General features: G+C 46.4%; 1 protein-coding gene across 1 annotated transcript; it reads right to left on the reverse strand.

Annotated features, from left to right (window-relative positions):
- Positions 1–1,797: 1,797 nt before the first annotated feature.
- BOK (BCL2 family apoptosis regulator BOK) lies at positions 1,798–20,744 on the reverse strand. The gene is made up of 5 exons (XM_031050874.2): positions 20,456–20,744; positions 19,341–19,679; positions 15,370–15,498; positions 8,108–8,271; positions 1,798–2,924 (listed from the first exon to the last, which is right to left on the reverse strand). Exons 2-5 carry the CDS (start codon positions 19,561–19,563, stop codon positions 2,799–2,801), a joined length of 642 nt encoding a protein of 213 aa, XP_030906734.1. The 5' UTR covers positions 19,564–19,679; positions 20,456–20,744; the 3' UTR covers positions 1,798–2,798.
- Positions 20,745–21,861: the final 1,117 nt, after the last annotated feature.

Consider the following 21,861-nt stretch of genomic DNA (forward strand, 5'->3'; position numbering starts at 1 on the left):
CAAGAAGGGGAGAAATACCATCCTGATTTAACACTAAGTGTAAGATGAACAGCACACTGCTCAGCATGTTGCATGGACTGGCAAATGCAAGAAGAAAGGCAAGATCCAGAGAAATCTGCAACCCGTTTGTCTGGAGCTCCACCACCTCTTCATTATCAAGTTTCCAGACGGAGTTTTTGTCTGCTGCTTCCATAAACCCCTTCCCACCCACACACATTCCTTCCCAGCAATGCTGCTTTATTTGGCTTATCATTATCTTTTCATTAAATCCATTTAATTGGTGCATTTAACTCTTTGTGCTCCTCAACGGTGCCTCTGATGTCCCTTGTTTACTGAAAAGGCAGTCGCAGTCTCAAGTATGACATTTCAAAACAGCATCTAAATAGAGAAAGGTACTGACAGTCCCAGTGTCCAACTGTGCTAGCTCCATTAATTCACTTCATAAAACACTAGGCATGATAAGGCAAGCTGGACTTTATGAGCTGTGAGGCTGTCCAAGGCAAAGTCTACACACCACCAGGGTATTTCCAGAAATCCAAAGTCTGCTTTTCCATAAGCTCCTTTAAGACAACAAATCTGCGTCCCCCTGCAATGAACTATATGTGGCTTTTACTGTGTCTGATGCAGACCAGAGAGGATCCTTTCCACGCTGCTCAAAGCACAATTAGTTTACTTCATACATATGCTATACCTGGTCTAAGTTTTCATAGCCAGATCTATCATGAATATAAGGAGGAAAATCCCAAGTGGGAGAAGTGCCAGCAAAAACCCTAATGTAATTACACCAGGAAGGAAAAAAATAAGATAATCCTTTGGCAATTTGATTTCAGCTGGGCAACTGCTGCAAGCTTTACACACAAAAATGTACCAACCCCAGGGCACCACCAGCTGCATCCACACTGGGAACTTTGTCAGTATAAGCCCCGCCACCCCCCTTTTTTTAGTGCAGCCAAAATCTGCCTAGACACTGTCAAAGGCAGAATGCTGCTTTGATACAGAACAGGAAGCTTTCTCCTTCTCAGGGAGGGTTTTTGTTGGGGGACTGGGGACAGGGAGAGGTTCTCTTCCCAGGGTTTTGCTCCACAAGGCTTACTTTTCTACTGAGTAAGTAGACTGAGCAGGTAAAGCAGCCTTCACTGGGCACAGTATCCATGTGTCAAAGCATCAGAAGAAGTGCAAAAGGCTAGACCAGTTAAAAGAATAGCTTTAGGACCGTGCAAGGGTATAACCACCTACATATCCTCTGCCAGTTGGTCAGAACACAGCACGGTATTTGCTAGCAGAAACTTGTTGCACAGGTATAACTGAAAAGTTAAGACTTTGCTTTCTTCTCAAACCCATTTGTTACTTCTGGACAGAAAGAGTGAAGCCCCTGAAAACCCAGGTTGCGGGAGGGAAATCAGGATTTAAAAAACACCAGACAAACAGCAAAACCTCCTATAATGCAACACGTGCTTAACCCAGAGCAGCATTTTTCTGCAACACCATGCTCCTGGGCGGAAGGCACCTTGCTGAGCATCCCGTTGTGAGGCTTTGGCAGAGAAGAGTCTCCGCTGCCTTGCCTTGCCAACAGAAGCAGGGCCTCGATATTGTCAGTGAAAACACCACATTTCTGAGAGGGTAACAACATGGGTTAAATTTCTGCCATGAACCAGGCGAGTTGTAGTTTTAACACGTTAACATGTTCTACCAGGGGAAAAGCTGGAGTATTTTTAGCATGGCCTGAGTGTTTGTCTCTGCACTGCTCTGGCCTTTTTTGGAATTTTTAACTTTGGAAACAAATACAATACACTTTGCAATAGTGAAACACCACCTATTTTCTTTTATTGTTTGCCACACAAATGACTGCGAGTTGTACTTCTGAAGACATTTATGGAGAAACATAAACCAGGTACATTTGACACAGCTTTCCCCTTTCACAACTTAAACATCACTTACTGTTTCCCTAATTCCTGCCCATGCTCCCCAGCCTTTCCTACTCACATGCTTAGTTCTGATAAAACCCCAGTGGAGAAAACATTCTTCTTCATTATGAAATGCAATCTCAAGTTGTTGCTTAAGGCATTGCCCCTTGCTCTCCTCTTTGAACCGACGTGTGCACACCAAGAGGGATCCATGAAACACACTGCAAACCGCGTCCCATGCAACTGCCTCTCATGCAGTCCCATTTCCAGGATATGCCAAGAGCAAGCATCTGATGACAGCAGGTTTGTTTTTAATCACAATAAACCCCCACAGCTACATTTTCCCCTCCACTGCGCCATGCTGGGGACAGAGCCCAGCAAGTCAGAGTTGGGTATAAAGAAGGAGATGGAGTTTAAGCACAAAAGTAACAAGAATTGATGCAAGGCAAGTCTGAGGACTGAAAGGAGAATCACATGGAGAGAAGGAGGGACTCTTCCCTTCTCCTATTATCTAACCCATTTCAAATAATACCCCCTTCCTCCTCCCCTCTGCCTGGCACTAGCATAAGCATGGAACACAGCCGTAAGACACAGATGTCAGACAGTCCACGCTGCACACAGCTGCAATCAGTGTGCCCAGGGACTGGCAATGTCCAGGCCACACAAACAAGTCCCCCAGGCAAACAAGACTCTTGAAAGGATTAATGGTGAGAGTGTCTCCTGTGGGTGCAACAAGGAGACCATGGTTGATCGCTTGCTCCCAGCTGAAGGAAGAGAAGAACAAGCCTTCTGTTTGTCATGGGTCTTCTCTTCCTCCTCTTCAGATTGGCATTACCGCTGCTTCTGGAGTGGGGGAGGAGATGGGGCAGGGGGGCTGCACTTGACGACTCGAGTTCATCTCTCAGGCAGCAAGACGAAGAAGATAGCCTTGAGGAAGTGACCAAAGCTGCAAACAGCGGACACGAGCCAGTGGGAGCGGAGGCTGGGGTCAGTGTTCACCACACATTTTGTGATGTCTGCCTATAGGGGAGGGAACAGAGATTGTCAGAGATGCCTCGAACCACCTCAGCCACCAGGGCAGATTCTCCTGGCCTCACAACACCTCACCATCATTGCTGCAGCTCCACTGTGTCACACTGTCAGCAACACAAATGCTTGCTCTGACACTTCATAGAATCATAGAATAGTTAGGGTTGGAAAGGACCTTAAGATCATCTAGTTCCAACCCCCCTGCTATGGGCAGGGACACCTCACACTAAACTGTCTCACCCAAGGCTCTGTCCAACCTGGCCTTGCTTCAGGGATGGAGCATTCACAACCTCCCTGGGCAACCCATTCCAGTATCACCACCCTCACAGTAAAGAACTTCTTCATTATATCCAATTTATCCAAGTTTTAACCCATTACCCCTTGTCCTATCACTACAGTCCCTAATGAATAGTCCCTCCCCAGCATCCCTGTAGGCCCCCTTCAGATACTGGAAGGCTGCTATGAGGTCTCCACGCAACCTTCTCTTCTCCAGGCTGAACAGCCCCAACTTTCTCAGCCTGTCTTCATATGGGAGGTGCTCCAGTCCCCTGATCATCCTCGTGGCCCTCCTCTGGACTTGCTCTAACAGTACCATGTCCTTTTTATGTTGAGGACACCAGAACTGCAGCTCTGGGCTCAAGAGCTCTACAAAACACACTTTCCTCATCAACAAAATTAACTATCTCCTTTCTTCACCCCTAGTGAAAGAAATGCTACAGCAAGATTGTCAAGCATTTTCCATTTAGAATAGCTCAATAAGAGAAACTTTTATTACCTTTTCAAAAGAGCTAGGCAGGCTTGGCAGTATCAGCATTCCCACCCTTTTCTGTAAGTAAGATGCTTCCCAGAGGTTGTCCTGTTCAATATCAGCTCAAGTTGCTTGCACTTTTTCTCTTCCCTTAATGTTTTATTTGGAATTCGTTCAAGCAAGCCAACCCTCAATTTAAATCTAAAGCAATGCAAGCTTTGTTTGTGGAAATATGTGTGCTGGCAGAGATGCCTCCCAGACACGTGGGCCAGATTTAAAGATCGCTTGGGCAGCTGGCTTCAAGTATTAACAAGAACAGAAGCTGGCCTGCAATGAATAAAAATGACAACAATCCAGCAAATTCATGAAGACAGGATCTCAGCTGGCATTGGGAACAGAAGGTGGAAAATATCTGGAGGGTAAAGCAAACGGGACAGAGGCAGATAGAAAATTGCATCTTCTGGTGGGAGAAACAAAGTTCCTTCAGCGATATAGCTGAGTTTGATTAAACTTCAGGCTAGCACAAGGAGACAGACGGACTGTAGCTCTGTAACAGAAGATGCAGCACTAGCACGTCCAATTGATAGTTTTCAAAAATGCCTTTTAGGTGGCAAGTGTGAACAAGAATCAGGTCAGAAGGGGGCAAACAGATTTTTCTTTAGAGTCTTAGCTCAGAGGTTTTCCAAGTTTGCCTTCTGACACAAGTCTCTCATTGACCAAGCAGGGGGAAGTCACACTCTCAACCCTGAGATGTTCCTGTTGGAACAGGACACAAGAGCTACTGAATACAATAATCTTTACCAGTATTTCTGCCCGTGTTCAAGACATTGAGCCTCACCTGACCAACCTTGGTAATAACCAGAAGAAAACAAAAGGTGTCTGAGGGGACAAATCCTCATGCCCAGGTAGCGAGTACAGCTGCACTAACGACTCCACCATGATCTTCAGACTGAAGGTCTGTCTGTTGACAGCAGTCTTGAGGCTGGCCTCCCACACATTTCCTCCCTCACATGGAACTCTGAATGGCTGGCATGAATTACCCTGAACTGCTGTTCTGCAGGGATCACTAGGAGATGCTGAGCCTACAAATAACTGAGAAGTGGAGACTGAAGGAAGAATGAATACAGGCATGAAAGGATGGGCAGAAACAGGATAACAGGAAGAAATGTATTGTAGACGGAAGTAAAATGGGTCTGCCTAGATGCTTTCAGTGATGGCTTAGCAAAGTCACCCTGTTTACATTTGAAAACAGTCCGACCTGATTCAGCCTACCCAATTTTAGGGACCTGCACCATATCATACTTAAAATGCAGCTGCGTCAAGCTGTCTCTTTAGTCAAGAGAAGTGCAGGTACCAGCCTGAATATGTATTCAGATGTTAAAGCAGCTGAACAATAATAAACCTAAGTTCTCAACATTTTAAGTGCCTCATGTGAACCAATACAAAGCCCAGATATGCACACTAGGTTGATTACAGCTGCAGAAGGTTGATTTCCAGATGAGAAAGTGTGGACTCCCTACTAAAGGCAATGAACTCGCTGCAGTTAATCAAGAGGAGCTGCAGTCAGAAGCACTTCCAAGTTCGCATTGTGCTTGCTTAGATAAAATTGCTCAGCTGTTTAACAACTGCCTCAGCTATTGTTATCCAAATAAAGCACACCTGATAAGCCACTGGAACTGAAAATGAAACAGGTCTTTTAGTCTTGTGAGGCACTGATAAACTGCTGCAATGGCAGTTTTATCTTCACCTGTTAATTGTTCAAAGTCCCCTGCTCTTCTCTGCAGCTAATGTATGTAACAGATGCTGAAAAACAGTAATAAAAACCTCCTTTCTTTTCTACTGAGGCTGCAAACTCTCCCCAGGGAGAGATGGTACCTTAAAAGGTGAAACATTTCTTGCTTCTCCTAAGAGGCTTGTTTTGGGTTGGGCTTTGAGGGGTAGGGTCATTCTCCATCCTGTGGAGGTAGTATGGGAACCTGCTGCTAAGTGGTTCAAATGCTTTTCCAAGGTCTCCACAGTGGTGTTTTTGAGACAGCTTGGAGCACAGTGGCTCCTCTTGGCAGGCTGAGCCTGAGCTGATGCAGAAGAGATGAGGGCTGTGTATACAGGGGAAAGGAGGATTCCATACCAAGACAAACTAACAACCAGCAGATGAAAGGGTCCCCACTACAGAGTGATTTGTTTGGCACGTTTGTAAACAAGGCCAAGAAGTTTCACCTTGCAGTGCCTAGATCAAGAGGAACATTCAGGGAAGCACAGCACAAGACAGCAAGAGGATGAGCAGCCTCTCCCCAGACTGAAGAAACCACTCATTTCTAGAGGGAAAATAACTCCTTGTTGCAGCCCAAAATTGCTGATAAGAGTACTGGAGACAGACTGTAATCAGCACAACCTAGCAGCTTTTACAGTTGCTTAGCTTGACAGGGGGCAGTGAGATTGGCTTCCCTTCCCTAGGGCCAGACCCCAGGAGGAAGCAGCATATGTTTAGCAACCTCAATAGAAATATGCTTGCCATATAAAGAGGGATCATGGGCAGAAGGACCTAGCTGTGGACAGGACTCATCTACACACCTTCAAGGAACTGCTTCTGGTCTGAGGGTGGGTTTTGTGGCTTGTTTGCTATGCAACAAACTTTCAAAATATATCCATTTGGAACTAGCAAAACACCCAGTTTTGAATTCTCGTAATGTAATACAAAAATTAAAACAAGATGCTAACTTATCAGAGCATGCATGTCTTACCAAAACAAAGGAAAAAAATAGTTGGAAACTAGGAGGAGATGCATTCCTATGCAACATTTCAATTTTAATGAAACTGGATATTTTTCCAAAGGAAAAATTGTTTCAGAGAATACATTTCAACCATCTCTGCAGGTACCCAGTTAAAGTAAGCTTCAAATGACAGTGAGGCAGGATTTCAAAGGCAGGAACAGTGCTACTTAATCGGTTGCTTTCCCAGGATTTCCTCTTCACCTGCCTCAGCACAATTATTTGTGCAAAAGCAAAATGAAACACATCAGGACATTCAAATTAGAGGTCACTTTTCAGCCAATCAAGCAGTTCCCTAACTCAGCTGAGAACAGTCACATAGCTTTAGACAGGGCAAGGACCATTTAAGGTGGCAATCACACTTAGCAAATGCAAAGGGTCCAAATTCAGAACAACGCCACTTTTCCAGTTGCCCTTTATCAAAAAGGTACCTTCCCTCCTGGAGAAACTGGGTGACTGAATTAGGTACAGGCACATTTTTGGGGTCTCAGCACAGAGAAGCAATGTTCAGTTTGGAAAAAGATGTCTCTCTGGTCTGTGTGGGGCTGGAAGCCTGACCGTTTCCTGACAGCTTGGGAATAAATATCACCTCTTGGAAAGGAGGGGATTTGCAACTGTGGCTCAGTCTGGAAAGAGCATATACCTTGGGAACAAGATGTCCCCTGATCTCAGTGGTGGCATATGGCAATATTTAGCTCCAGGCAGCATCTGCCAGCAGTACAAAGTGCTTTTGGTTATATTGCTCCAAGAAGAGTCTATATCCCTGCCAGAAGGGCACAAAGCCCCTGGTACATCTGTACATTACTCAGCTGCTAACCACTTACATAGCCAACCAGTCAGCTTGGTCTCCTGGGTAGGTCACTAGAAAGGTATCTGCTATTTCACAGCACCAAAGTAAAGCTCTTACTCTGAACCATCCTTCACATGAGCATTGTATTTTCCACTGGATATAGAGAGAACCAAAGAAATCAGATGCTTAAAGCCATATGATATGGAATCCAAACCAATGCAGAGCAGCACCATGCTTTACCCATCATCTCAGAGCAGTTATATGGCAGAGCCAGGAGCCATCCCACTGTGGATGGGTGTTATGAGTGCCCTTCAAAGCATAAGTGCACTACAATTTGAGCTACTTCAGAAGACGTTATTCATGGAACACTCTAAAGGTCAGGGAATGGCACAAACTTCTGAGTTTCAATATCCCTTTCAAATTCCTTATGGTGGTAAGTCACGCTAATATACTAAGCTTTGACCTGGAGAACCATGGAGCAGATGAAAGGGAAACTAAGTTGACAGGCCTCATTTTTTTCATTTTCTAGAAAAGAGCTGCCCAATAGAATGACCCCTCTTTACAGTCTCTGGCTATGACTGGCTGGCAGCTCCAAAGGTGTGCAGGTCAGGAACAGAATAGGCTCTGGTGAGTCAGGATTGAATTAATCTGGCACAGCTACACAGGAAGCTGAGGACCAAAGCAGCTGATGCTGTCAAGAACAGGACCAGAAGGCAACAGAGGTGTAGGGCAGTGGTGGCTGTGGAAGAGAATGTCATCCAATGTTTTTCTGCTCAAAGCTGCAGTGGGGGTACTCTGGCTTTCATTAGCTGGCACATTTTCTGGTCTGCATGTGTGTGAGCAAGCTCAGTCAGACAGCATCTCTTACCCAGCCTCCTCTCCTTTTCAGCCATGTCACCAAGGTCTTGCGGACAAACTCTCCCAGGCAGTCTACGATAGTGTGAACCATGGCTGGCTGTGCGTGCCGCACGCAGTCCACTGACAGCCCAGCTGCCACAGCATAGAGAGACACCACCTTGCCCCACGTTATGCCTGTGAAAAGAGGAAAGGTCATTCAGATTTAGACATTCACACATAGCTCGGACTTTAATCACCAAAGGAAACAGCTCTCCCCCATTACACATGCCTACTGTATGTGTGCAGCTCCAAGTTCAGGTGCAGCCACAGCTCTGCATGCTCTCCATCATCTGGGAAAAGAAATACTAGAGTACCAGGACTAGGGAAAATGCTCCACCTGGAGAGGCAGAATGAAATGATCTGATCTGTCCCCCTCTCAGCACTGGCTACACACCTTTGAAGAATGCAGCCCAAAGGTATCATCAGAACAGGGAAAATGGGCACCACCATGGTTTATATTGTTATTAACTCTCAGCCCTACATATGATGGGCAGGAGGCGATTGAATTCAAAGAGTTTGAACAACCTGGGGATTGGCCACCAGCGCAACTCTTAAACACCCTTTAGACAAAATGTCCCTGTTTTTTTAGGCCAGATGAGACTGTTCCAATATGACACACAAAGCACATGACATAAGCATCTCCAGTCTATTCTTTCATAACACAAGAGCAGAAAAGGGAGGCAAAGGTACAGGGCCAAGGGGGTTGGTGTTCTCCTTGATGCAAGGAATATGACTCAGTCTCCACCTGAAAACAAGGTAGCTTCAAAAATTTGGCCACTCTGCTCATAATCGTTAGCATTGCATATCGTGTCCCACTGAAGGCAGTGCAGGGACAGAGCATCAGTCAGTTATCTAATCTCCTAGAAAACAGCCTTCCTGCTAGGCTGATCTGCCAGCAGCGCATGCTCCATGGAACTTGTCCCAGCAGCAGTCATCTTCCTGTTAAGGCTAGAGATGAGTGCTCAAGCTCAGTTCTAGACTGGAGTCACCCTCCCTGGGTCTCCCTCACGATTTGCCAACACCACTGGGCATAAACTGCCCATGCTTAAACATTGCAGCCAGCAGTCCCTCACCAGGCTTTTATCAGTGACCTGGAAATGTAACCCTTCTGCACCCATGCAGAACTACCACAGCCCAATGGCACATGGATTTCCTCTGGATCTGCTAGGAAGCTGAGTTCCCCCTTAAGTTTATTATCTGGAATAGTAGTATTTGATAGACTGTGAAGTATTTTACAGTGTTAGGTCTTTATGGAATCCATCCAAGGTCTCTCTTAAGTATAGCCAGAAGCCAGGTGAAATTTTGATATTTAAAAACCACACAAACCACTTCTTGCTGGGTTGCAACAAGAAAGAAAAGAGGTGAGAGGAAGGAAAGATTTGTTCATTCACTACATCTAAGGACTAGGAGGGACTAAACACAATCAGAAAACTGGATGTGCACAGCTGAGAAAGCAAACCCTTAAATATAATCAAAATGAGGAGTCTCTCCTTCATTGCACTCCCAGATCCCCAGGCACCCTGATCCATCTCTTTGGAATGGAACTCCAGACTCCACACCACAGCAGAGCTCCCCACATTACTTTAAAATATGCACAGATTGCATGAGCATTTCCACAGTCTTTCCACTTAGTGCCTCAAAGGGACACTCATGGTAACACTTAAGAGAAGCTATTGAAATGTCAGCCACAGCAATGGCTTGTTAAACTGAAGAAAATCATCCAGCATTCCGAAAAGCCCTTTTGCACTGATGCAAGACCAACATTTACAGATTGTTCTTTTGTAGCTTTGCAGCAACAGCAGTAGCTCAGAGTCTCTGGTAATGCTCTGTCCTTTGCCAGTGCTATCTCCAAGATCAGAGGAAGTTACTAATATAGCTAAATTGGCTGTTATTCTGGTTTTAGGAGGTCCTGCGGTGCCCCTTCCCAGATCTGTCACTCAGGAAGTTCACTGCCTATGTGGTATTCACACTGTTTATCTGTCTTTCTCACATTGTGTCACTATGACAGCCAGCAGAATGAGACAGACAGAGGCTATGAAACCACGTGAGAAAATGCTAGGCAGAAGGGCTCTCCTGGCAAGAAGCAGGTTGTTCTGTTGCAGGTCAATACATCTCCACCCAATTAAAGAGGCTGTAATGGGTTACCTCTTGCTGAACACAGTCTCCTGGACCAGAGCCTCAGCTAGCTTATCCTCAGCGTTAGTGTGAGTTTGTATAGTTCTCCACCCCTGCAGAAATATGGCTCCTTGCATCTTGAGTTACATAAACCAAAGTTACCGAGAATTCCAGGAAAGAGTTCACTGGCTTATTCCCAACCTCTCACTGACAGTATTCTTTCTTAAGTATCTGAAGCAAGCCTGTTAGCTTTGAGGTATTTACATGGCAGTCACTAAGACTGCCAGGGAGCCGAGGACAACCCGGTAAGAGAGAGCTGTAGTCTTGATTAACTTTGTTTTAAATCCAGGTTTCTCTTTCCAACAGAAGTGTATCCACACCCTATGAAAGATAAAGGCTCAACAGACCCATGATTGCCTTGGTACACAGGAAAGCAGTTTGCCTCCCAGTGTCGGTCCAGGAGCCTCTTCTGAGGGAGGACAGAGAGAAAGCCCTCCAGCTCTGGCTTCCCTGCCAAGGCTGCTGCGTAGCGGTGCTGGCTGCAGCACTTGTGCAAGATTGATGCTTCCTCAGGACACTGACAGAGCCCCTCTCCCTTTCTCACAGACAGCAGAAAGAGGGCAAGCTGCTGCCAATGCTCATCATAGTGATAGATGTGAATGGCTCAGTGGTCATCCTCCATGATCCTCTTCTTTACAGATCATTCCTATAAGGGTCAATCCAATTTTTCAGTCTGCTTTTTCTGTTACTGGCAGAGCTGGTCCACAGGGCTGGGAGAGGAGGAAATCTGATTTCTCATCGTGGAGACCCCATTGCCACTGCTGGAGGCAGAAAATGAAAACAGCTTCTGGCTGGGTTGCTCACCTGAGGCAGGAAGGCACAGCTCATGCTCCTGTTCACACAAGTTGTAGGGGAAGAGCAGACACCTCTAACAGCTTCTCTAGACCAAAGCTGGGCCATGCCTGTGTCTGGTTTCTCTGCCCCAGGAGGGCTCCAGCAGCCACCCAGCCCCAGGCAGGGCAGGGGCACAGCTACAGCAGCCCCCATCTGCACTTCTCCAGCTTCATTAACTTTTCTCTCTCAAGAACTCCCTTGGCAGGGTAGAGGAGCACAATCTACTGAGAAGGCAGTGCCTCTGCCCAATGTGATGACCAGGCCAGGGCCAGGGTGACCCTAGCTTCATGCATACCCTGGCATAAGCTGGAATTGCACCTGCCCAGTGCACACGAGCAGAGAAGACACATTGTTTTGTTCAGAATTCCTCAAAGGTCTGGCTGCCATCCACATTGGTGAAATGAGCACTCATCACCCAGCAAGACAATCTTCTCGCAGCTTCCCATTGTTTGGACTAGCATGCACAGGAGCTAACAAAATGAGGGAATGGAAAGCTGGCCCAGAAAGGAACAATGAAAACATAGAAAGTTCTGAGAGATCTGCTCAAAAAGGTGGAACAAAAGGATATGGAAAAAGGGAAAAGTTGCTTAGAAGACATTTTAAAAAATAAGAAATACAAGTTGCAGACAAGGCCAGTCATGGAGCTGGAGGTATGTAAACACTGGCGAGCCCAGGGGAAAAATGGATTAGCAGAAGACTGCTCTTGAAAGTGTTCCTGCTGCATATGACAGCGTTCCTGTCTGCCCCAGGGGAGAGCTGAGGAAGCCATGAGACACAAGTGATCAGAGCACAGCACTATCCAAGGTTACTCAAACTTCCCCCTGCTCCACACAGCATCAAAGCCTAACTTGCAAATCAGACCTAAGAGAAACATGATCAAGGGCTACCTTTCAGCCGCTGGAGAATACAGCCAACACAATATACTCTCCTCTGGTAGACGGAAAGAATCCCAGAGGGATGTGCACAAGGCAGGAAGCTCAGCTCAGAAGGCCTAAGCGATAAGGAAGCATGGGATGCATTTCTAACAGCCTTTGCTGCTGCAGAGGAAAGCATTTTCTCCTGAGAACCATCCCTATTGTACAGGGTTCACTTGAGCCCAAGCACCCATGACTAGAAAGTGATGAGCACCCAAACCAATACAAGCTTTGCAAGAACCCACATACCTGGCAGCTCTTAACAACTGGAGGAAACTCCTTCCTTTAGGAAGGGAAAATGCATCTCCCTTTTCTACTTCTGTTTTTCCACAGAGTGACCCCTTCCTTCTCAGATTTATTTGAACAGCTAATGTAAATGCCAGCTCAGCCAGGCCCCAATCCAAAGCCTGTTAAAGTCAGTGGAAAGTCTTCTGCTGGCTGCAGAGCGGCTTTGGACCACACACCAGAACCAATGGTATTGTCCCAGAGGTGATGCTGCTGCAGATCCTTCAACATCCAAAGCAGGTCTGGCTTCTGCAGTACCAGTCTCCAGACAGATGGACTCTCATCACCCTCAATAACTAACAGGGAAGCAAAATGCAGCTTAAGCCTTACCATGCTCTATGAAATACACACTTTCTGCCTGTATTCTCAGATGTTAATCTTAATGTAATTGGGATTCAAGATACACCAGAAAAAAGCCAAACCTGAGCTAACTGGAATAGACACTGCTCTAAAGTCGAATATGGCACAATGTGCACATGCACTGGGACCAGAAAGGATGCCAGATGTCCCCAGTCCACCTAGGACTTGTGCTTAGTCAAGAGGTGTAGACTGTGGACAGGAAGGGAGCACAGCCAGAGCTGCATTGTGAAGACTCAAAACCAGGCCAGCGTGTGGAAGAAGGCCAGGCAAGGATTAAGGAGAAAAGCTCTTCAGCAAGATAAGAGTCACCACCACCCCCCCCCCCCCTCGCTGGAAAGGCAATGTGAGTAACTAATGGGGCTCCCCAGACTGTCTGGGCACTGCAGTATCAGACTGAAGCTGTTTTCTTAATAAACTGGACAGTGAAAACCAGACTAGAGATGCTTTAGCCATTGGTAATTGGCATGAACACTCAGACTGCACTTGAGCCTCTGGTTTCCTCTGCTCAATAAGAGCCTATTTGCTCTGAACTATGAAAAAAACAGGAATGAATGTCTGGCTGCCACAGCCAGCTCTGATTTGCTGGATTTAGCATTAAACACTGAGTCTTGAGAATGCAGTTGGGATCCAGGAATGTTAAAAATCAGTGAACTCCTCCCCCTCTGCCTCTCAGCAGCTTTCTAGCAAGAAAAATTACAATAGTGGACTGATAAAACCAATTGAGTACACAACCCCAGCCCCATGCTCACAGGTTATCCTGTTAGCTGCTCTGAGGCAGAGATGGGAAAGAAGAAAAAGAAGATCATACAGAGCACTGGGAAGGCTTGAATCCACCCCCTATGCAGCCAGCCAACTGCCAGCCATTTATGCAGCGCAGTGCCCTCAGACAAGGGGCAGCACTGGCAACAGAGCTTGAGCCTGGGCTCCTACCATGTTCCCAAAGTCTCTACCATCGCCAGCTCCAAAGGGCTGAGTCCATACCCTGTTCTTACTGTTCTGAAACCCCCAGCTTTAGAATCAAGAGTTATAATTTGCAGCTTTACATACAACAAAATCCTTTTAAACCATCCACGCTTTGTGCTTGACTCCTGAGCTAAGTTGAAGAACAATTTCTTCTAGAGAACAGCTCTTATGAGGAGTGGCTGAGGGAAATGGGGGTGTTTAGCTGGGGCAAGGAGGCTCAGAGTAGACCTTATAGCTGTCTACAACTATCTGAAAGGAGGTTGTAGCAAGGTGGGTGTCAGTCCCTTCTCCCACATAAAATGCAATAGGACAAGAGGACAAGTTGTGCCAGGGGAGGTTTAGAGTGGATATTAAGCAAGATTTCTTCACTGGAAGTGTTGTCAAGAACTAGAACAGATTATCCATGGAAGTGGTGGGGTCATTGTTCCTGGGAGTATTTTTAAGGACTTACAGATGTGGTACTTAGGGACAAGGTTTAGTGGTGAATTTGGCAGTGCTGGGTTAACTGTTGGACTCAATGATATTTAAGGTCTTTTCTAATCTAAATGATTCTATGATTCTAAGCACACACACACAAAAAAGCAGCTCTCAACGAATGTGTCAGTATACATTGGTGAGAGCAGGAATCCCAGGAGACAGCAGGGCCTTTTCCCCAGCATCATGTTTTTGCAGCGCAGGAGCATGCAGTCTGCTCCACCCACAGCCATCCACCTTTCTGGCTTAATTCCCTGTCACTTCAGCTTTGGAGGTGGGCCAGTCCTGTAATCAGCTATAGTCATCCAAGAAGATAACCTGCTTACCTGCAATGCAAATACCTGAGCCTGCAAACTTGACCTTCATTTTTCTGCAAGCCTTGACACAAGTAAATCTCAGCTCTAAGTGACAAGACAGGGCACCTGCACTTTGAACACAGCCACACTCAGACATTCCTGACATACTTGCCCAGTTCTTGTTTCCAGGCCCATAGGGCCTTCCAAGCCAGCCCACTGCAAAGGCAATCTGCATTGAAGGCATGATCTAATGGCAGACTGAGGTTCCCTTGCAAGAACACAGCACAGAGTGTATCTTTGTTTTTGACAATCATCTCTGACACCAGTCAAACAGAAGCAGAGGAACATACACATCTAAACAGTGAGAAAGACAAAGCACATGCTCATCTGGAGCAGCTAGCCTTGAGGGCCAGGACCCTCTGAGTGTCAGAAAGCAGAAGCAGCAACTGGAAGCAGCAGACTCATTGCAGTTCTGGCTGTTGCTGTGGGAAAGGAAGCCAGAAAGAGAGGAACTCCCTTGTGATGAGTTGGTTCTGGCTCCTAGTATCAGCAGTGTGAGCTGGAACAAGGGAGACTCCCATGTAATGAATCTTCTCCTGTTGCCAATGATGAGCAAAGGAGGTTGGAATGAGTGGCCTCCCTGTGCAATAAGGTAACACCACCTCCTAACAAGGAAGGGCAGGAGATGCCTTCTAGAATGAGCGAGAACCTGCCAGGAGGATATAATAAAACAGGGCATTTCCCTGCCAGAACAACACAGCATAGTGGAGCTGTGATTAAATCTTTAACGCAGGGCACATTGCCAAACTGCCCTTTCAGAACCCAGGCCCCACCTTGCAGGCTATCCCAGAAACATGCAATCCCTGAGAGAGGTGGCTCCATCCTGTTCCCTTCCACCCAGCCCTGTCTGCATATCTGTCATGGCACAGTACCTGCGGTGAAAATCTGTGCTGCCACTGCCAGGAAGGCATCCGTCACCACTGTCTCCGAGTGCAGGGAGATGTTCAGTTGGCGGGCGATATTCCGGTAGACGTTGGGGCGAATGTATTCCAGCTCATCCCCTAGAAACGAATGGTCAGGAGTCAACATGCGGAACATCAAGTCCTGCTTTCACCACGTAGGAATTACAGCTGGGGCCACCTCACATATCCCTTCAGCCAAAGAGACTTAACCCCAGATCCACCTTAGTTTAAGCAGGCAGCAGAGAGCCTAGGGTCATTGAAATGCAACCCCTGCTACCTGCAGCCTGCTCTCCTAACATCCCCGTGCTTGGGAGACAGGCAATGGCCCTATACAGGTGGTGTAGCTGCAGTAATCCCCAATTATAAATGTTTACCTGCTGCCTGACTTTCCTCCAGTGCAGGAGACAGGCCTCAGATAAGCAAAGCCATCTCATTTTTCTTTGGAAGTGGAAAGGAGGAATGTACATCTATGTAAGCTTTTGAGAGATACAACCTTTCTCAACACCCCATCAGACTTGTACAAAAAGCATCAAGATGAGAGTGACTCAAAAATGCTGGAGGCTGATGAAAGTCAGAGATCCACCCAGAGCTGCATGACAATAATTGTACAGAGGCTATCAGCTCAGCTGTTTTCCTCTCACACAGGCACTGAGTGACGAACTTGTCTTTCTCTCCTCCAAATGGTTAAAGAGATGCTCTTTTGCCTGGCTCACTCCTCAGCAACAAGGCTGCCAACACAGAGACACATGCTTTTACTTCCAGGTTGTTTTTTCTCCTGCTGGGAAATGTTTGGAGGTGTTAGGCTGGCTTGAAGATGAAGATGGAAATACCAAGGACAAGCAGAGAACCTCCTCCCACAGGCTTGAGCTATGGAGCATGGGCAACAGCAGTGAAACTTATCCTCTGTGGCAAAACAAACAGTTTTTGAGCAGTAGAATTAATAGAGCCCATTTTATATATATATATATATATATATATATAAATCCATTCCAATGTATTTATCTGTCTATTGGCATTCACAGATATTTAATGAGGGTTGCAGAGCTGCCGTAGGAGCACAACACAATGCATACATTGCATGAGGCCCAGGCCCTTTTCAAATGGAGAGTCCTATCTGGATTTAGAAGGACACTCTATGTCCTTCTGCGCAAGGGTGCTGTAGAGCACCCAGAGAAGAGGAAATCTGGCACAACAGCCTCACATCCTGCTGCAAGACCCAGATGACTTGCCCCAGTCAGATGGCAGACTGATCCTCCTGAAAATATCATTTTGGTAGGAACTAAAAAGGAAGATGCCACCCTAACCAGGAGCTTGTTACAGAGTCATTAGCTACTGATCCTTAAGTCATTTAGCTGGCACCCAACACAGCATAGGCAAAGACCAGCTTTATTGAATACCATAGATGAGCTCTCCAGACCCTTTGTGAATGTGGGATTGTCTCACACAACCTGGTGGCAAGAGGAAACCCTGCCAACATATGGTCAGCCCTGATACAGGAAAACCTGCATTACTCAACAGCTATTTTCTCTTGCAGGGAGCTTCCTGGTAAATGTAAGGAAATAGGGATAGCACTGCCTGTGGTTAATGGAGATGGAGGCATGGGAGGGTGGGATCAGCACTTGGTACTCTGCCACCATTTCAGTTTTTAACAAGCAGCTCCTGGAGGCCACAGATGAGATCAGGTTTTGGTTGGAGGCACATGTGTTGTTAAAGCGGGCCCTGCCCTAAAGCAATGCACAGGGCAGGGAAGAGCATTGACTGAAGAAAAGCACTTGGAAAGCAGTCCCAAGCTGAGGGAGACTGCGTGCCCAGGCAGCCACAGGTCCTCTCCAGCAGCACCTTACATTGGTGGCAGTCCTCGGTGCCCATGTTCCAGTGCCTGACTGCACACTTTGCAACATCCAGAGCAAATTGTGTGCTGCTCCTTGTTCCTCCAGGAACTATGGAGGAACAGGCAGGACAGCAGTCACAATTTTCACATGCAGAAGCTCAGTTCATTGGTAAAAGAGCACTTGTCCGGGCCTTAGCCAGAAGAGAGAGACATTCAAATAAGCCAGACCTCTGACACCTATGGCAGGTTGATCTGGTATATCTCTTTGGCCATACCATAAATTTTTACCACCTCTGACTCAATTGCACAAGTTAGCTGCTAAGCCTCACTGAGCTGATGGGCTCTTGCCCCCCAAAGACTGTAACTGCATCACCTGTGCACAGAACCTCTGCTCACCCACCAGCCAGTTCATCAGACTCTTTATGTTCAAGAGGGCTAGGAAATACTCCAGCTTCTCATCTCCATGGGCTCGTCAGCACTGAGCAAAAACTAGCCTGGCTTGTTGCACTGCTTAGCAAGCAGCTAAGCACTACCATTCCTGGCAGGTGGCTGGGTACTACTTGGACTTGTAATAGTTATAGCGGCAAAGGGGAAAAGAAAGACACAGGCCGTGTGGCAGGCAGAGCTTCTGAACAAACAGGATGAAAACTCTTCATCCTAATGAGGAGGACTGCTCACCCTTCTTGTTGCATGGGTACCACAAACAGATTTGTCAGAGAAGGCGCCAAGTTCCTGGACTGTCAGCCAAATCTTTCCATCTGGACACAAGTAAGTAACAGAAGAGTCATCCAGAAGACGCCTTCAGATCCAGTCTGCCACCTGCTTGCCCTTTAACATGTTTGTGGCCACCCACAGAAGATCTGTGCAAACAGATCTCAACCCCCAACCCAGGCAGAGAAGAAATGGAGTTCAAAGAGGCAGTGGGATTAACAGAAAAACAAAAAAATCCCAAAGACCAAACAACCACTGGAAACAAAAATAGAAACAAAATCAACATAGGAGAGAAAGAGTGGAATAAATGAAAAAGAAGTCACTAAGAAAGGGGAGAAAGAGGGGAGATCAGCCTGATCCTGAGTTTGTTAAGCCCAGCTAAAGATTACTTCACCAGACTTATTTGAACTTCAGTGTGATTAAATCAGATGCAAGTGCTAGTGGTAGTTTCCAAGCCAGATGTGAACTAATGTACTAGCCTGCAGGCAAAGAGGGATGTCAGAAGCAACTTCTGAGAATGAGGGTGTCAGCATCCTGGAAGACAAACAGCTAGACTTGAGCACACATGAGGCTAAAACCTAAAGCAAAAGGTCAGGCAACTGTCAGCATTTAGCAGGCGCTGTTGTTGCAAGCACGACTCCAGGGTATGTCTTCAGGTAGCAGCCTACAGGCATAACCTTCAAATTGCTTCTCCTGCACCCTGGCAGTCACCTGTCCGTGATGAGGGCTGGAAAGTTTGGGCAGTGTATGACAGGCAGTATCAGCCAACTCCAAGAAGCAAGAAAACTCATGTTTTGTTACATGATTAAGACAGGCAGAGGAAAATTAAGCACACTGTCATCATGCTGTCATTGAGAAGCGGCTTTTGCAAGATCTCAAACACACATGGTCTAAGCAACTACACCTTGCATCTGGGCAAGCAACTGCTGAAGCCCCAAGTCCAGAGGTAGCAGAACTCTACTAGATGGAAGTTTGGGTTGCATCATGGCAGACAAGTCACATCTGGAGAAAACACCACAAGACCTGTTAAATTGCCAAGCTGAGAAAGACTACTGCAACTACTGTGAGAACTGTTTCACAGCTGGAGTCCTGTGCAGATAAAATTAGTTTGCTGTTGGGCTTTATTGGACTGCATCATGCTTTTAAGTTGTTCCAAGTCCTCAGAAAAAAAAGTAGCTCTGCAGAAGCACTGCACTGAGCTGTGCTCCAAGGGACTGATAAAATGTAAGTAAATGAGCTGGTCAGGGAATATGACAGAAACCAAATCTAAATGCCCAAAGCAAAGAAGGAAAACCTCTGTATCATCACATGAAAAGCCTCTTGGCACTCATCAGTTCCAGAAACTGCTCTGAATTGCTCCACATAGTTTCAATTCCCACCCATACCTGCAGGCACTTACCCAGTCGCAGCAGTATGGTGGACACCTCAGCCAGCTTACCACCAGGCACAGGTGCATTGTACTCAGGTTTGCTCCAGCTGACACCTGCTCGAATTAGCCTGGAATTGATGTAGTCTCTGCAGAGAGCCTTGGCCTGAGACACAAGCTCCTTGTCAGTGGGAGACCTGTCAAAAACCTCCATCACCTCTGCAGCAAAGACTGAGGAACGGCGTAGCACTTCCATCCTTGGCTGCTCAACCCGCACCTCCACATACACTTGCTGGAAGGCTGAGCTGGTGCCTTAGATGAGAATTTGCAGGAGCTGTGTAGTGATCCTCTGGTCTCTTGGTCTCATTTCACCTGGTGAATAGAAGAATCTGTGAGTCCTCTAGTGTTGCAAAGATGTAAATCAAAACCCCAAGTATTGCACCTTACAGTTATGCTAAACAGAGTAGTGTCATATTTGCTGAACATCTGTCTCAGTGCATCTTACAGACAAGGGGCAAAGTCTTCTGTCTTTCAGCCACTCTCCCTGGCAGCATGACCCACAGAGGGTCTGCAGCTTTGAGCTGTCAAGGTGTTTCTTCTTTCCCAGTTCAGATTCAACAGCCCTAGAATTACCCTTCAGAGAGACTGGATGGTCAGAGTGTGGAAACAACCCATAGAACATGTAGACAATCTCAGCTTGTTTCAATTAAACAGGAAAAAAACAAACCCTGAATCCCAAATACCAGCTCTGGTAACTTCAACCAGATGTCAGAATTCCAGCTCAGTAGATCATGGATCTTTCTGAAAAAAAACCATCCTATTGCAAGAACAAGGTCACAGGAGCATCTGCACCATGCACACTATTTCTCAAAAACCTTTGGCAATAGCAGAGAGAAAACAGAAAAGCAGATTTTAAAGAAGTTTTGATGTGCAAATACCTAAAAAGAATTTTCAGAGGCACCTGGATTCATTTGTTGATTAGAGTTTTTTACCCAGCGCTGCCTCTGAAGTCAGAGTCAGATCAGTCTTATTCAGTTGTTAGCAAATGTATTTTTCAGTCCCCAGTCTTAGACATCTACTTACAACAGTGATTTTCAAACAAAATAAAACCAGTTATTTTTGTTTCTGCCAATGAAAAATACATTTACCTCTCACGTTGCTCCCCCTCAGTGATTTCTTTTTGGGTTTGCTTTCATGCTTCTCTGGAAGATCTGCATCAATGAATACCTGGTTTAGCATTCACAGGATACTGTCACACTTGTCCTCTGTAGAGCCCCAGACTTCTCTATCTTACGCTCTGCAGGGCTCACACCAGTGCTTCCTTCCCCATCTCTGCCAGTCTCGCATCCCACTGCACTCCACCGGGATCCTCCAGGCTTGCTCTGCTGCTTTTGAGGCACCCAGGCGCAGAGGAAAGCTGCTAGCTTTGGCCTTGTAAGGAAGATGAAATAACCGGGAGGTGGAGTAGCTATAGCCAGGGAGCCACGCTTTCTCCTCCCCTTTTTTCTCTCTTAAGGAGGTTCTACTGCCAGCACACAGAGGCTTTGTTCAAACACTCATCTTCGGGGTCAGGGCAGGAGAATAATTTCCGGGCCAGGTTATCCTGTCCCGTGTAACAGACAGCGAGGAATACCCTACTGAAACAGGAATAGCTCCTGGCCAATTCCTGCGGTGGCTTTTCCAGAGTTGATGCTGGCTGGTCCTTTTCATACAGTAGCCATGTCGGGGAGCTGCGGGTTGTCTTACTTCAGCAGCCGGCTAATCACACCAGTTCAGTCGAAATGAGATGATTAACAGAGAGCCACAGCCTGCGGCTGAAGCAAGTGGTGCTTGTATTCCCCCAGACTATGAGTAGTGTGGCTAACGAAGTGGGAGTAGTTTGCCCAGAATGAAGTGCTTTGCAGGAACATGTCTGTAACATCTCAGTGTTTTAAGAAAGCTAACACATAAAGTTCAATGAAAACACAAGAAGTAGTTTTAGAAATAGAAGTTTCCTGAAGACAAGAAATGATACCAGCCCAGATACAAATTCTCCCCAACAAATAACAATGTGTACACTAACAACTGGGTACCTGGCATGTTCAAATTACAGCCTTTACAAAAGGAGGTCAGAAGCAAGAAATAAATCTTGTCATCTCTTGCTTGTCACCTTTGAGAAAAGAAAGAGTCAAGCACACCCCTCAAAGGTGTTGATACCCAAGTACAAGCTTCACCACTGCTGGTCTCAAAATTGAGGGATAAAACTGAACTGCATAAAAAAGCATTATTTTATGATGCATCAAATACTGTGGCCAACATCCAACACACAACTCACGCCCATGTCTTGACACAGATCATGTGTTGGTCTTCCATTAACTGGATTGCTGGAGACTGCGTTGCTGCATTGGGAAAGGGGCTGCAAGGAAGACTACTCTTCTCCCTTCAGAAACAGATCCTCTTTCTGACCTGGCTTCTTCTGGGAAAGGATCAGGGTTAATGAGAGGTACATAGTGTAGTCAGCAGGGGCTGCTGAAATACATGATATGATCATATTAGGTTGATAACAGTGACTGTG

This window comes from Melopsittacus undulatus, chromosome 6, assembly GCF_012275295.1.
Source record: "Melopsittacus undulatus isolate bMelUnd1 chromosome 6, bMelUnd1.mat.Z, whole genome shotgun sequence".
Taxonomy (NCBI): domain Eukaryota; kingdom Metazoa; phylum Chordata; class Aves; order Psittaciformes; family Psittaculidae; genus Melopsittacus; species Melopsittacus undulatus.